Source organism: Gigantopelta aegis, chromosome 2, assembly GCF_016097555.1.
Source record: "Gigantopelta aegis isolate Gae_Host chromosome 2, Gae_host_genome, whole genome shotgun sequence".
NCBI lineage: Eukaryota > Metazoa > Mollusca > Gastropoda > Neomphalida > Peltospiridae > Gigantopelta > Gigantopelta aegis.
The window spans coordinates 3859942-3874137 of record NC_054700.1 but is presented as its reverse complement, the minus strand read 5'-3'; the positions used below and the strand labels follow the sequence as shown (position 1 = coordinate 3874137).

General features: G+C 37.5%; 1 protein-coding gene across 1 annotated transcript in view; it reads left to right on the top strand.

Annotated features, from left to right (window-relative positions):
- LOC121379223 (nucleolar protein 6-like) overlaps positions 1–11618 on the top strand; it is a 35809-nt gene extending 24191 nt beyond the window's left edge. Inside the window, exons 18-24 of the mRNA XM_041507737.1 lie at positions 723–886; positions 3173–3325; positions 4730–4827; positions 6145–6359; positions 7462–7662; positions 9876–9977; positions 11314–11618. Of these exons, the coding sequence (XP_041363671.1) occupies positions 723–886; positions 3173–3325; positions 4730–4827; positions 6145–6359; positions 7462–7662; positions 9876–9977; positions 11314–11463 (1083 nt within the window). The 3' untranslated portion in view covers positions 11464–11618. The remainder of the gene's footprint in view (positions 1–722; positions 887–3172; positions 3326–4729; positions 4828–6144; positions 6360–7461; positions 7663–9875; positions 9978–11313) is intronic.
- Positions 11619–14196: the final 2578 nt, after the last annotated feature.

Genomic DNA, 14196 nt, shown 5'->3' with positions numbered 1-14196 from the left:
CTTCATTTTTATAACAAACTTTCCCATCAGAACAGGGACATGGAGGCAAGTTAGGTTTGTCAAGTTTTCTCAGACAAAAATTATTTCACCTTGGTGTCTTGGGCTCTCTAGACTAGAAGGTTTTTTTTTATACGGAGTCCTTTTAGCATATTAACAATGACAATTTTACTATTTCTTACATGTATACACAGCATTGAATGTATGGGAATGGCATGATGGCAAAACCCCCAGCATTTTTCTTGTCAACAACAACATCCAATTGTCGGAGATTTTGAAGTTCAAATGTAAATTAACACTTGTAACTGAAAGAACAAGAAATGTATGTGCCATGTCAGGGCTTTAGATTGCATCAAAGTCAAACTAATAAATGTTGTGCCCAAAATACACATGCCCAACATAATCATGCCCAAATTTAAGTACAAACATGATGACCTCAAAATATTTCACCTCAAAACCACTGAAATGTTAGTTTAATTACATTAAAATAACTTGAAATACATTTCTGAATAATGACAACTCTCGAGCAGCTGTTAATGACTAAAAAACTGATGTAAAAAACTAAAACTTCCTTCTCTCAGAAATGACAGACATCCGCGTTGTGCCCAAATTAGTGAGATCTAAAGCCCTGCTTGAATGTCGTCAAATTTAAAATATAACTTCTTGTTGATGCTAAAGTAACCCCTTGACAAGCTTGCTCTGTTGGTTACTTCATCTTTATTTAGGACGGCTACGTGTTCCAGGTCAAGCTGTCATACTCGCGAGAGATTGCAGTCTCAAAGATGATCAAGATGGCCGACGGGACGGTCAAGTTCAAGGACACTGAAGAGTCAGTCTCGCTGGAGAAGGATACGAAGATCCTTCCAGTCCTCACGAGCACGTTACATGGGTGTGTACCTTGGGCTTTATTGTCATTCATCCATTCAAGGGCGCGAGACGTAGCCCAGTGGGACAGTGCTCGCTTAATGTTAGGTCAGTTTGGGATCGATCCCTGTTAGTGGGCCCATTGGGCTATTTCTTGCTACAGCCAGTGCACCATGACTGGTATATCAAAGGCCATGGTATGTACTATCCTGTCTATGGGATGGGGCATATAAAAGATCCCTTGCTGCTAATCGAAAAGAGTAGCCCATTAAGTAGTGACAGCGGGTTTCCTCCCTCAATATCTGTGTGGTTCTTAACCATATGTCCGACGCCATATAACCGTAAATAAAATGTGTTGAGTGCGTCGTTAAATAAACCATTTCCTTCCTTCATCCATTCAACTGATTTTTTTCTTTTTTCTTTTCAGTTTTGTTGTTTGTGGTGATTGTATCGCAGGATCAAACCACCTCGGTGGATACATTCACCTGATTGGGTTTTTTCTTGTTCCAAGTAGTGCCCCACAACTAGTCAAATGCTTTCCAGAATTGGTTTAAGGATCCGCGGGGCCTGTAGCACAAATAAAAGTGTGACCCCCTTCCCAGGATATATATTTTGCAACCCCTTCATGGAGAGGGGTGGGGGGGGGGGGGAAATTACCTGGGGAAAATAAATATACACATCACTGTGGGGCTCATGTTACACGTGCTACATGTGCTACTACGATAAACTGGCTCCTGTCTGTGGTAAAGTGCATATAAAAGATCCCTTGCTCCTAAAGAGAAAATGTAGCAGGTTTTTTCTGATGACTACATGTCAGAATTACCAAATGTTTGACATCCCATAGCCAATGATTGATTAATGTGCTCTAGTGGTGTTGTTAAACAAAACAAACTTTAACTTATTGTAATTCAAAACGATAAAGCTCATTTTGTTTTACACCACCACTAGAGCACATTGATTTATTAATCCACTGGTTAAACGTTTTGTAATTCAGACTTATAGTCTTGGAGAACCAGTGCTACATTTTTCCACTAGCAGCAAGGGATCTTTTATATATGCACTTTCCCATAGACAGCATAGCACATACAGGGCTTCTAGGATTTTTATAAAATCCACTAGCCATGGGATCAGTGATTTTAAAAATTTACTAGCCATGATTAAAAATTCACTAGCCCTACTTTACTATAAGTTAATCCAATTTAACTAAATAATTTATAAAATCAGATATGTCACCTACCGAGAGATATAGGTTATAAACACTAACATTGGGGGGTGGGGGGAGGTCAGGATAGTCATATTTACAAAATAGACTTAACTGCAACATTTGACCAAAACATTTCACTAGCCGTCAGGCATTGCGATAGTAGTTATTTACTAGCCCAACCTTGAATATCACTAGCCATGGGAGTGGGGCTACCATAATCTAGAAGCTCTGTCTGGCATGGCAATAGTAGTTATTTACTAGCGCAACCTTAAATATCACTAGCCATGGGAGTGGGGCTACCATAATCTAGAAGCCCTGTCTGGCATGGCAATAGTAGTTATTTACTAGCCCAACCTTAAATATCGCTAGCCATGGGTGTGGGGCTACCATAATCTTGAAGCCCTGTCGGGCATGGCAATAGTAGTTATTTACTAGCCCAACACTGAATATCACTAGCCATGGGAGTGGGGCTACCATAATCTAGAAGACCTGTCTGGCATGGCAATAGTAGTTATTTACTAGCCCAACCTTGAATATCACTAGTCATGGGTGTGGGGCTACCATAATCTAGAAGCCCTGTCTGGCATGGCAATAGTAGTTATTTACTAACCCAACCTTGAATATCAGTAGCCATGGGAGTGGGGCAACCATAATCTAGAAGCTCTGTCTGGCAATATCACTAGCCATGGGAGTGGAGCTACCATAATCTAGAAGCTCTGGAACATACCACTGTTCAATCATATGACCAAACATGCCAGACAAGCACTGCATCAACTGAGCTATAATTGTAATTCTAAGTTAGATCTGAGAATATCGGCTTGGAAAGTAAATTTCTAATGTAAATAAGGCTAGTTTTTGGTTGTAGTTATTTCCAATTTTCTATAATTTATCTCCAGTGTTGAACTTTTGAGTGTTTGCACCTTTTCTCATATACTGTTAAATCCTGGACAAATGAAAATTAGTTTATAGTTCCACCTGAGTATGCTAATCTTAATGCATGTTATTTTCTTTAAAAAAAATTATTCAATTAATCTGAAATTTAAAAAAATGTTTGACACCAAATTCATTTACAGTAGATATTTAATTGTGTGGATTTTTATTTTTTAGATTGTACCAGCAACACAACTCGTTCAGCTGTGTGGTCCGATTGGCCAAGCGCTGGACTGCCGCTCAGATGTTGACCAATCACATTCCAGATGTGGCTGTCGAACTTATTGTAGCACACCTGTACCTACACCCAGCTCCGTTTCTACCTCCGGGGTATGTATTGCCAACAGGGCATCTTATGTTTATTATCTGCCAATTTTAACTGGTCATACTCTTCTTCTTCTTTTCTTTCGTTTTGCTATGTATAAGTGATTTTGTATAGATGGAATATTTTATGTGTTTCTAACTGAAAATACAACATTTATATTTCAACAACAATAGATAAATATTTTTAGCAGCAAACAAAGGTGAGAAAGTACCTGTAACATATTTCTATTCTGCCTCTTGGGTACATATTAATAGCACATATCACATAATTAGACTAGAGTACTTGAGTTGTTTTTGTTAAATTGGGGGACAAAATATAAAATATTATTTAGCTTTTACTAAATTAGTTAAACTTTAAATTTCCTCTTTTTAATAAATTATGCAGGACCGCTTTCCGTTAATGAGATTTCCCGTGTGTTTCCATGTGTTAGTTTATTGGTACAGTGCATACACACGGTACCTGTTTCATATACTTGATTTGCATTCAGTGTTCTGAAAAAAAAGTTGATCGATGAACGTTTTTTCCAGATGCATAGTTTTGAGATGGTGATTTTATAACACAAAGTCTTTACTTTTTTTTCGGCTTAAAAGTACACTTCAACCACGTCAAAAATGTAGTCATTTAGAGAGGTTAAGTTCTGTATTGATTTTTAAAAAGAAAGAAAGAAAGAAATGTTTTATTTAACGACGCACTCAACACATTTTATTTACGGTTATATGGCGTCAGACATATGGTTAAGGACCACACAGATTTTGAGAGGAAACCCGCTGTTGCCACTACATATGGTCATTCTGACACTGTTTTTAGAGGAAACCCGCTGTCGCCACATAGGCTACTCTTTTTATGACAGGCAGCAAGGGATCTTTTATTTGCGCTTCCCATGTGCAGGATAGCACAAACCATGGCCTTTGTTGAACCAGTTATGGATCACTGGTCGGTGCAAGTGGTTTACACCTACCCATTGAGCCTTGCGGAGCACTCACTCAGGGTTTGGAGTCAGAATCTGGATTAAAAATCCCATGCCTCGACTGGGATCCGAACCAAGTACCTACCAGCCTGTAGACCGATGGCCTAACCACTATGCTGGTCCATTTTTTTTTTTAAAAAGAGACCAAAAAAGTGTTCAGTTTTGGGGGACTTCCAGTTTACAGAGGGCCTGGTTTTGAGAGGTTTCACTGTATTAGAAATAAAATGATGTTTGAGTTACTACGACCATGAAGGAGATCAGAAACACATTGAAAATACAGATGATGATATTCTAAAAACAAAATTTTTAATATGCTGTTTTAGTGTTTAACAAGGTTCTGTTAGTTAGGAACGACTTAAAAGTTGCAGAAAACTCTGAACAATCTTGTATAGAACACATCAGTATTAATAATCTATATTTATTTGTTTGTTGTTTTCTTCAGGTCTCCTGTTGTGGGTTTCTTGAGATTTCTTCAGCTGGTGTCAACATTTGATTGGAAGTTGTCTCCCTTTATAGTCAACTTGAACAATAAATTTTCAGGTTTGTGAACTTCTTATACACAAAACTAATTTATGTGTTATTATTACAATAAAATCGCAGACCCTCGTTTCAACCTGTGAAAATGGACACCAAGTTTTGTTAATCTACAATAACACATTTGGGTAAAGTTACAATAAAGTTAAACGAGTATATGTCATTGAAATGGTGAAATATCCTTAAAAATAGATCAGAGCTCATCTGTATAACCAATATTTATCAGATGCATTTTTATAAATATGAAAAATGCATTTCGTGGTATTAGAAACACCAGGATGACCAGAAACACTGGTCATATCTCATTTCAATTGTCAAAAATGGCTCTAACAGTGAAAAATATGTGGTAGTGTTTAAAAACTAGGATCTGTCATTTTAAAGCAACATAGATAACTTTTGAATTATCTCAATAAAGTGTGGGGGGGGGGGGGTGATTTAGCTCAGTTGGTTGAGTGCTCGCTTGAGGTGCTTGGGTCACAGGATCGAACCACCTCGATGGATGCATTCAACTGATTGTTTTTGTTTTTTTCTTGTTCCAACCAGTGCACCACAACTGGTCAAAGGACATGGTATGTGCTTTCCTGTCTGTTGGAAAGTGCATAAAAAGATCCCTTGCTGCAGTAGAAAAATTGTAGCAGGTTTCCTCTGATGGCTATTTGTCATAATTACCAAATGTTTGACATCCAATAGTCGATGATTAAGTAATCAATGTGCTCTATTGGAGAATCTTAAAAACACTATTTTATGACAATAAAACACAACAGTTACATCATCAGATTGGCAGTAGTTGAAATTGTACATTATTTAGCATTTTGAAAAAATTTTCTGAATGTCATCTCAAGTTGAAAAAATACATGGATAATTTATTTTTATAGTGCAGGGATTGCATTGCACATGTAATGATCACCAAACTATATTTAATTCCTACATTTTTTTCTAGGAAAACTAAGTTTTTTAACACTTACATTTGTAGTCAAATACCTTATGATTTCTTTAATATATATATACATTAAAAAAAAAAATTCCACTTAAAATTAAATGTACATTATAATATTAAAACTATTCTCTGATTCATTAGTATGAAATTAACATCCTCAGGAGATAAAACAATGGAGTATTCATTAGTTATATATTTGAGTAAATGACATTTAATTTGCATTTTATTAAGTATTAAAAAAACATGTTTTACAGTATGAAGTCAGTTGGTAAAAAATACTTTGAGAGATGGTAAATGTATTAAAAAATATATATATATTCAGTCTATATGAAAAAAAAAAGGTCTGTTGTATTTAATGTTTTCCATAAATTATGTTTTGCCAACAGTTGATGACGTTGCTGAAATTGTACACCAATTCAACAAACAGCGGACAACTCTTCCTTTGATGTTCTTATCGACGCCAGACGACAGGTTGAGCTCATACTGGACCAGGAAATCCCCAACTGCACCTGTCCTCCGCCAGTTTGTGGTGCTGGCACAGAAGGCTGCTGATGTCCTCGAGAACCAGATTAAAGACTGTTCACAACAGCACGATTTCAAGGTATTAGTTGGAACACTCTCTTTCAAGAGAGTCCAGAGTTCTCTGCCATTTTTAACATGTTACTGACTAAGGTCCATGACAGTCACTTTTCGCACCCTTGTTTTGGCTTTGTACATAATAAATATAGCATATCTCACCGCAATTTCAATTGAAATCCATATTTCGTAAATGGTACAATTTTTTAATTACAAGATGTTTTTCACACCCATTCAGGTGCATTAGTAATGCTCAAACAAAACAATTTCAATAGCAATTTTGCATTGGAAGTTTTCCAGCATTTTTGAAACGGAAACGTCATATACCAGGTTATTGTTATTGTAAGGAGATAAAAAGTGACATCATTGGAATACTGACGTTATTCAAATTTAAAATTAGGTATATTATTACAATGCTTTGCCACATTAAAATAAAAGTGGTCTACTAACCTTGTCCCCTGTCAAAATTCTCTAATGAGCAGACAACGCTGTTTACAGGTCGTTAGTTTTTATTTTGCATAATTTTGGACAAAATATCAAGTTTAAGTTATAAAAGATGAAATAAATAAAAAGTACCTTTTCTCAAATATATTGTGTAAAAAAAATTACTTTTTGATCTGTTGTACAATTTCAAGGTACACAATTATTGTGTACAAAGCCGAAACTGTGGTGCGAAGAGTGACTGTCGTTGACCTTAAGGTCTGGCAGTAGACGGCCATTGCTACCTGTTGCCTATATCACATGATCTGCAAGGTAGTATGTGACATCATATAATATTTGACCCCTTGAAGTATTCATACTCTTGACATAATATATATCCGCTAAGGAGTCAAAAATAACTTTACAAGAAGAAAACACTGTATTTTATATAATAATTATTCTAAAAGAATTATTTAATTTAAAATAATTTCTATGTCAAGTCATTTTGTAGATAGCTTTTCTGACAATCATCTCAAACAAATCAGTGCATGGGACTCACTAAAGTTGTGGAATAATGTTTCCGAGACATGTCAGAAAAACTGTATATAAAAAAAAGGACTTCTTCCGAAACCTAGCAATCAACTATCTGCATAATGTCATTAATAAACAAACAAACTTTTAAATTAAAATTATTTATATTATTTCAGACCATTTTCAGACCTTCATTTGAAATATTTGATGTTTTGATCCACCTCGACTTGAGACAGTTACCACGACAACACGAGGCTGTGGACATCACCAAGGCAACGAGAATTCCCCCTGTGTTGGCTGGGAAATACAGAGAGGTTGTTAAAACTGTGCCTGTTCTCGACTACGATCCTGTGCAGTATTACCTGGATGAACTCGAGGTACGACAAGTTAGAAGTGACTGTTTTTATTTATTAACAGTCTTTTTATTCTTGTGTTTTAATTGTTTTAACTAGAAAAATGGTTTTGCCGTATCAGTCTAAAATGAGATGTAAGAACAGTGAAACCCCTCTAAACCGGACACCCTCAGGACCGAGTAAAATGTCCGGTTTTAAGAGGTATTCGGTTTAGAGAGGTTAATTTCTTTACTGATTTTTTAAAAAAGGACTGAAAAACGTCCGGTTTTGAGAGAATTCCTGTTTACAGAGGGTCCGGTTTTGAGAGGTTTCGCTGTAGTACTTTTCTGATGTTGATGAAAGTGTGAACTTTCTCATCTCATAAACATTAAATTAGGTTTTTAAACATTCATGGAGAAAACAATTCACAGATTACTTTAACTAAACTAAATATATACTCTTCAAAAAAAGAAACGCAAAAGGGTACAAATGGGTTATAACTCCGATTTTATGTTTCCTACCGGTTCATGCTTTGTGAATATAAGGTCATTGCATGTCCCAAACACATTCCCACGGTTACATTCGATAAAACGCAGCTACTGTACAATAAAGTTCCAAAATGTGAATATTCGCAAAAACGCAGCCACGTGCAAACCATGTCACCACTGCACGTGCATTGTCTGCACGTGCAACATGAACACCGACAGTATAAAAGTGCAGGGTGTTCGCTTGCCTGGCCTCTGTATCTGGCCGACAGTTGACAATCCAGGACATGCCACGTCTCAGTGAACTGCAGAGAAACAATGCCATCGGCCGACTAGACGCAGGCGAATCCAGAACGGCCGTTGCCAGGGCATTCCATGTGTCCCCAAGCACCATCTCCAGACTGTGGGACCGTTACCAGCAACATGGATCAACACGTGACCTCCCTAGATCCGGTCGACCACGGGTCACTACCCCCGGGCAGGACCGCTACATCCGGGTACGCCACCTTCGGGAACGATTGACTACTGCCACCTCCACAGCCGCAGCAATACCAGGTTTGCGCAGGATATCCGACCAGACCGTACGGAACCCGCCTACGTGAGGTAGGAATTCGTGCCAGACGTCCAGTTCGAGGTGTCATCTTAACACCACAACACCGTCGACTCTGACTGCAGTGGTGCCAGATTCATCGAGAATGGCCTCAACTGCGATGGAGACAGGTGTGGTTCAGTGACGAGTCCCGATTTCTGCTCTGACGTCATGATGGAAGATGTCGCGTGTATAGGCGTCGTGGTGAACGTTATGCGGCAAACTGCGTGCAGGAAGTGGACAGATTCGGCGGGGGTAGTGTCATGGTGTGGGCAGCCATCTCACACACTGGCAGAACTGACCTGGTCCACGTGCAGGGCAACCTGAATGCACAGGGCTACATTGACCAGATCCTCCGGCCACACATCGTTCCAGTTATGGCCAACGCCAACGCAGTGTTCCAACATGACAACGCCAGGCCTCACACAGCACGTCTCACAACGGCTTTCCTACAGAACAACAACATTAATGTCCTTCCTTGGCCATCGATATCACCAGATTTGAACCCAATTGAGCATCTATGGGACGAGTTGGACCGACGCCTCCGACAGCGACAACCACAGCCCCAGACCCTGCCCGAGCTGGCAGCAGCCTTGCAGGCCGAGTGGGCCACCATCCCCCGGGACGTCATCCGTACTCTGGTTGCTTCAATGGGCAGGCGGTGCCAGGCAGTTGTCAACACACGCGGACGCCACACCCGGTATTGACTCCAGATGACCTTGACCATGGTGGTGTGTCCTATCACTTACTCACAATGGACTAGAGTGAATTGTGAACAATCCTGCAACATTTGGTAATTATCGGACTCACCATTCAATAATTAAATCAATTCTCCAAATGTTACTACAATGTGGTTTTGCGTTTCTTCTTTTGAAGAGTATATTTTATCCATCAGTGATCCATTCCCAAATGACAATACTCTTTAGCATTGGATTTGTTTCAATAAGAATTCAATGGATACAATTGTTTCATCTACAATAAACATAGTCCTAGCCTAAAGAAATCTTGCTTTATAGTTGCATGTATGTATATTCATCTGAATGTTTAACATTTAAAAATAATAAATTCTAATTTTTAATTAAAATACTTTTCAACTTTAATTGGAAAGAAAAAGCTAGTAACATTTTCATCTGTATTGTCTGAATCCATCAAAATTACATTGTACTCACTGTTCTTTTTCACAGGCTGCCTTTGATGATTTGGCAATGTTTTGTTACGACAAGTATGGAGGAACTGTGATTGGTGTCATATGGAAGCCAGCTGCACTGCAGCCAAAAGAATTCAAGGTAAAAAGTGTTTTTGGTGATAGCTTTTCTTCCTGGATAGAGATCCAACATGTAGCTCAGTGTGAACAATGGCTTGAACCCTCAATATCACTTTATAATTAAGTTAACCTACACGCATTACAGTTTAATTACATCCTATTGGTCTGACTGAACATAACAATAACATTGTCAGGGAATGTCACATATGATAAATAGAGAATACTGCATGAGTGGCCGTTAGATACCATTTATCTTACGATGAGTTGTTTTAAAAGATATCTTAATTAGCGAAAGTTGGATTTGTTTTTAAACAACTCATTGTAAGATAAATGGTATCTAAGGGACACAAATGTTGTATTCTATTTCTTACATATCCTGAAAAATCGTTTTTGTATTCACCAATGGGTGTGTAAGAATGTCATTTTATACTCTAGACTATTTCTTGCTCAAGCCAGTGCACCATAACTGGTGTATCAAATGCTGTGGTATGTGCTATCCTGTCTATGGGACGATGCATATAAAAGGTCCCTTGCTACTAATGGAAAAATGTAGCGGGTTTCCTCTCTCAGAATTACTGAAATGTTTGACATCCAATAGCTGATGATTAATAAATCAATGTGCTCTAGTGGTGTCGTTAAACAAAATAAACTAACTTTAAAGCTATTTAAAACCAAAGTTTTTTTCTCTTTCTTTTTTTTATATAGCCATTGTGGTACTTTGTATTACTGAGTGTTATTTTTTCAAAAACCCTCAAAAAGAGAAAAATCTAATTAAACTAAAAACCTGTGTGTGTATTAATAAGACTGTTTGAAACTGAATTCTAAAGATTTTCAGTTATTTCTGTTAGATTCATTGGGTTATGAACTTCAAAAAACATGGTAAACATGGGTGATGGACAGCTTTCAACATTTGGAACTGTTATTTTTTAATATCCTAATGAATCTGAAAGAAAAAAGTTTGTTTTGTTCAATGACACCACTAGAGCACAATGATTTATTAATCATCGGCTATTGGATGTCAAACATTAGGTAATTTTGACATATAGTCTTAGAGAGGAAACCCAGTAGTTTTTCTTTAGTAGCAAGGGATCTTTTATATGCACCATCCCACAGACAGGATAGTACATACCACAGCCTTTGATATACCAGTCGTTGTGCACCGGTTGGAACGAGAAAAAACCCAATCAGTTGATGGATCCACTGAGGTGGTTCAATCCTGCCACGCACCTCAAGCGAGCACTCAACCGACTGAGCTAAATCCCACTCCTTACTGTAGTATATGGTAAAATGACTAAAACAAATTTTTCTGGTTTTTTTATTATTCTGTAAGAAAATAACCCATTGTGTTCATGTTGCAGGTGTCTGCCATGGTTGGACGCATGCTTTCTGTGAAGGATGTACAGTCTGATGAAACTGTACTTACGACAAACTTCGGAGCCGTTCTAAATGACTTCGCTGTGATGGGCCGAGGACTGGTAAACCGAGTAGAGACGCTGCGTGTTCACTGACCCGAACACGACTTGTACTGAACCGAGTAGACGCACTACGTGTTCACTGACCCGAACACGACTTGTACTGAACAGAGTAGAGATGCTACGTGTTCACTGACCCGAACACGACTTGTACACTCAAAATGAGAAAGAAATTAAATACTTTAAAAACACAACAATCTCAACCTTTTGCTGAATATTTTACAGGGTGTTTACCAACAATAATAATATCAGGTACAATAGTGGACTGTTTTGAAAATGAGATAGAGTCTGGTATGTGTATGGTCACCAATCGATGGTACAACAAGGATCTATTGCATGATCGCCAAGTAGAGGTCAGCCATCAAAACTCATTCTGGGTGTAACACTGTAAGCCAGTACCAGGACGCGAACCCAGTACCTACGAAGATTAACTGAATGTTAATGTCATTTGAAAAACTTGCCGTTTATGAAAATTGCGAACTAGTCGACTCTTACAAAAATATTTTTTCATTTAAAGGGACACACCCTAGTTACGGCTAGTTGTTAATCATTACGGCATTGTTTTTCGCTATTAAACCCATTTTTTCACAAATAAAATTGCACTTTACTTTCCGTTTATTATTTAGAATATACATTTCCATTCACCTGAAGTGTTTTTTGGTAATACCACAAAATGCATTTTTCGTATTTCATAAATCGCACGCACGTCTGAGAAAAAAACGTTGAGCAGACAAGGTCTAATCTATTTTTAGAGGGGATATTTCCATTTCAATGTCACAGACGTTGGTATATCACGTGACCGTTATCATTTTGGTTCGGTTTGTTTTCTCGTGCACGGTTCGCGCAATCAACATCCGATTTGTTGTTGTTCATTTGTGAGATTTTTCTTCACAGTTCGTGAACATTTTCAGTAACAATAAAGTTCAGACAAGTAAGTGTCTCAATACAAAACGTTACAAACCCTTAAAACCAATAATTTTGCTAAGTCTTACGATATCTGGAGAGGGGATACAACCAGGACAGAACAGTTGGAACATGTCCAGGAGAGGTGAAAGAAACGCACACCAAGTCTGTGAAATTTGTCGTGAGTAGGCATTGGTGTGCTTCGAGCGACATCTACCGGTGACATCAGAATACTAACTTTCAAAATTATTTCAAGCAATTGGGACATGGGGATTCCCATGGTATTTATCGATATAAAACCTGCTTTTTCACTCCATTTGATAAAAACGTTATCTAAGTGTGTTACAGGTTTGTAGATTAACCAAATTATAATTTATTTTCGCAGGATGGAACTAGGGTGTGCGGCTTTAAGAATTGACCGCAATTATTTTTTGGTTCATACAAATATAACCCCACATAATTGAATAAATCTCCAGATATCGTAAGACTTAGCAAAATTATTGGTTTTAAGGGTTTGTAACGTTTTGTATTGAGACACTTACTTGTCTGAACTTTATTGTTACCGAAAATGTTCACGAACTGTGAAGAAAAATCTCACAAATGAACAACAAATCGGAGGTTGATTGCACGAACCGTGCACGAGAAAACAAACCGAACCAAAATGATAATGGTCACGTGATATACCAACGTCTGTGACATTGAAATGGAAATATCCCCTCTAAAAATAGATTAGACCTTGTCTGCTCAACGGTTTTTTCTCAGACGTGCGTGCGATTTATGAAATACGAAAAATGCATTTTGTGGTATTACAAAAACCAGGATTACCAAAAATGGGTTTAATAGCAAAAAACAACGCTGTAATGGTTAACAACTAGCCGTAACTAGGGTGTGTTCCTTTAAATGTTTTGCAGGTGTTATTCTTGAAAAATAATCTACACCTTGAACAATAGTGTGACGTCGCAGATATAGATTAATTTCTAGGGGTTTTCCAAGTCTTGTGAACCTTACAGTGTTCGAGATTAACGGTATCCCGATATCCTGAGGGTACCAGAATTTAATTTTGGATACCAGACTTCAATAACCCAGTATCTCACCGGTATACAATATAATGTGGGGTTTTTTAATCCTGCATTTTTATTTTTTGCTGAAACAATGAAAGTCGTCATTTACTGGTGAAGTTAAGCAACAGTGTTGTCCAAGTTTGTATGATGTTATTTATGAATTTCATTTAAGTGGGATACTAAATTCTCAGGTGGGATACCAGATTTTTAAATGTTAGTATCCAACTGGGATACTGCCCAAAATGTTTAATCTCGAACACTGCCTTACAAGTGCATATAAAGAATCCCTTCAATATAAATAAAATTTAAAAAATATGAATTTTGTGAAATTGTTTATTAAAATACAACAAAAATATTCTGCTGAAAAATGACTGATCATTTCAGAGTTAATACATAGTTTACAATGACACACGGCATATGACTTCAATATGTGAAATGAAGAATGTTAAACTATAAATATTTTGAAGTATACAATGTCGTGACTTTATTTACAAATGATGAAATGATGAAATTGACCATGAGTGATGACAATACTGTGATAACCAGTTCTTGAAATTTAGTTTGACATTTTGCAAACATGCTGGCATGTGATGAGTGTTTAAAAACAAAAAAGCTGAAAATGTCTCCACTATTCTCAAATAAAAGCAATTTTTAAGCATTTTATGGTATATCAAATTCAATCTACTTTGCCCCCCCCCCCCCCCCAAGGCAAATAAAATACCTAAATCACCCCCCCCACCCCCATTTCTGTAATATATGTTGTGAAGATTGTTACGTTGGCTATGCTCAACACTAGATAATAGTG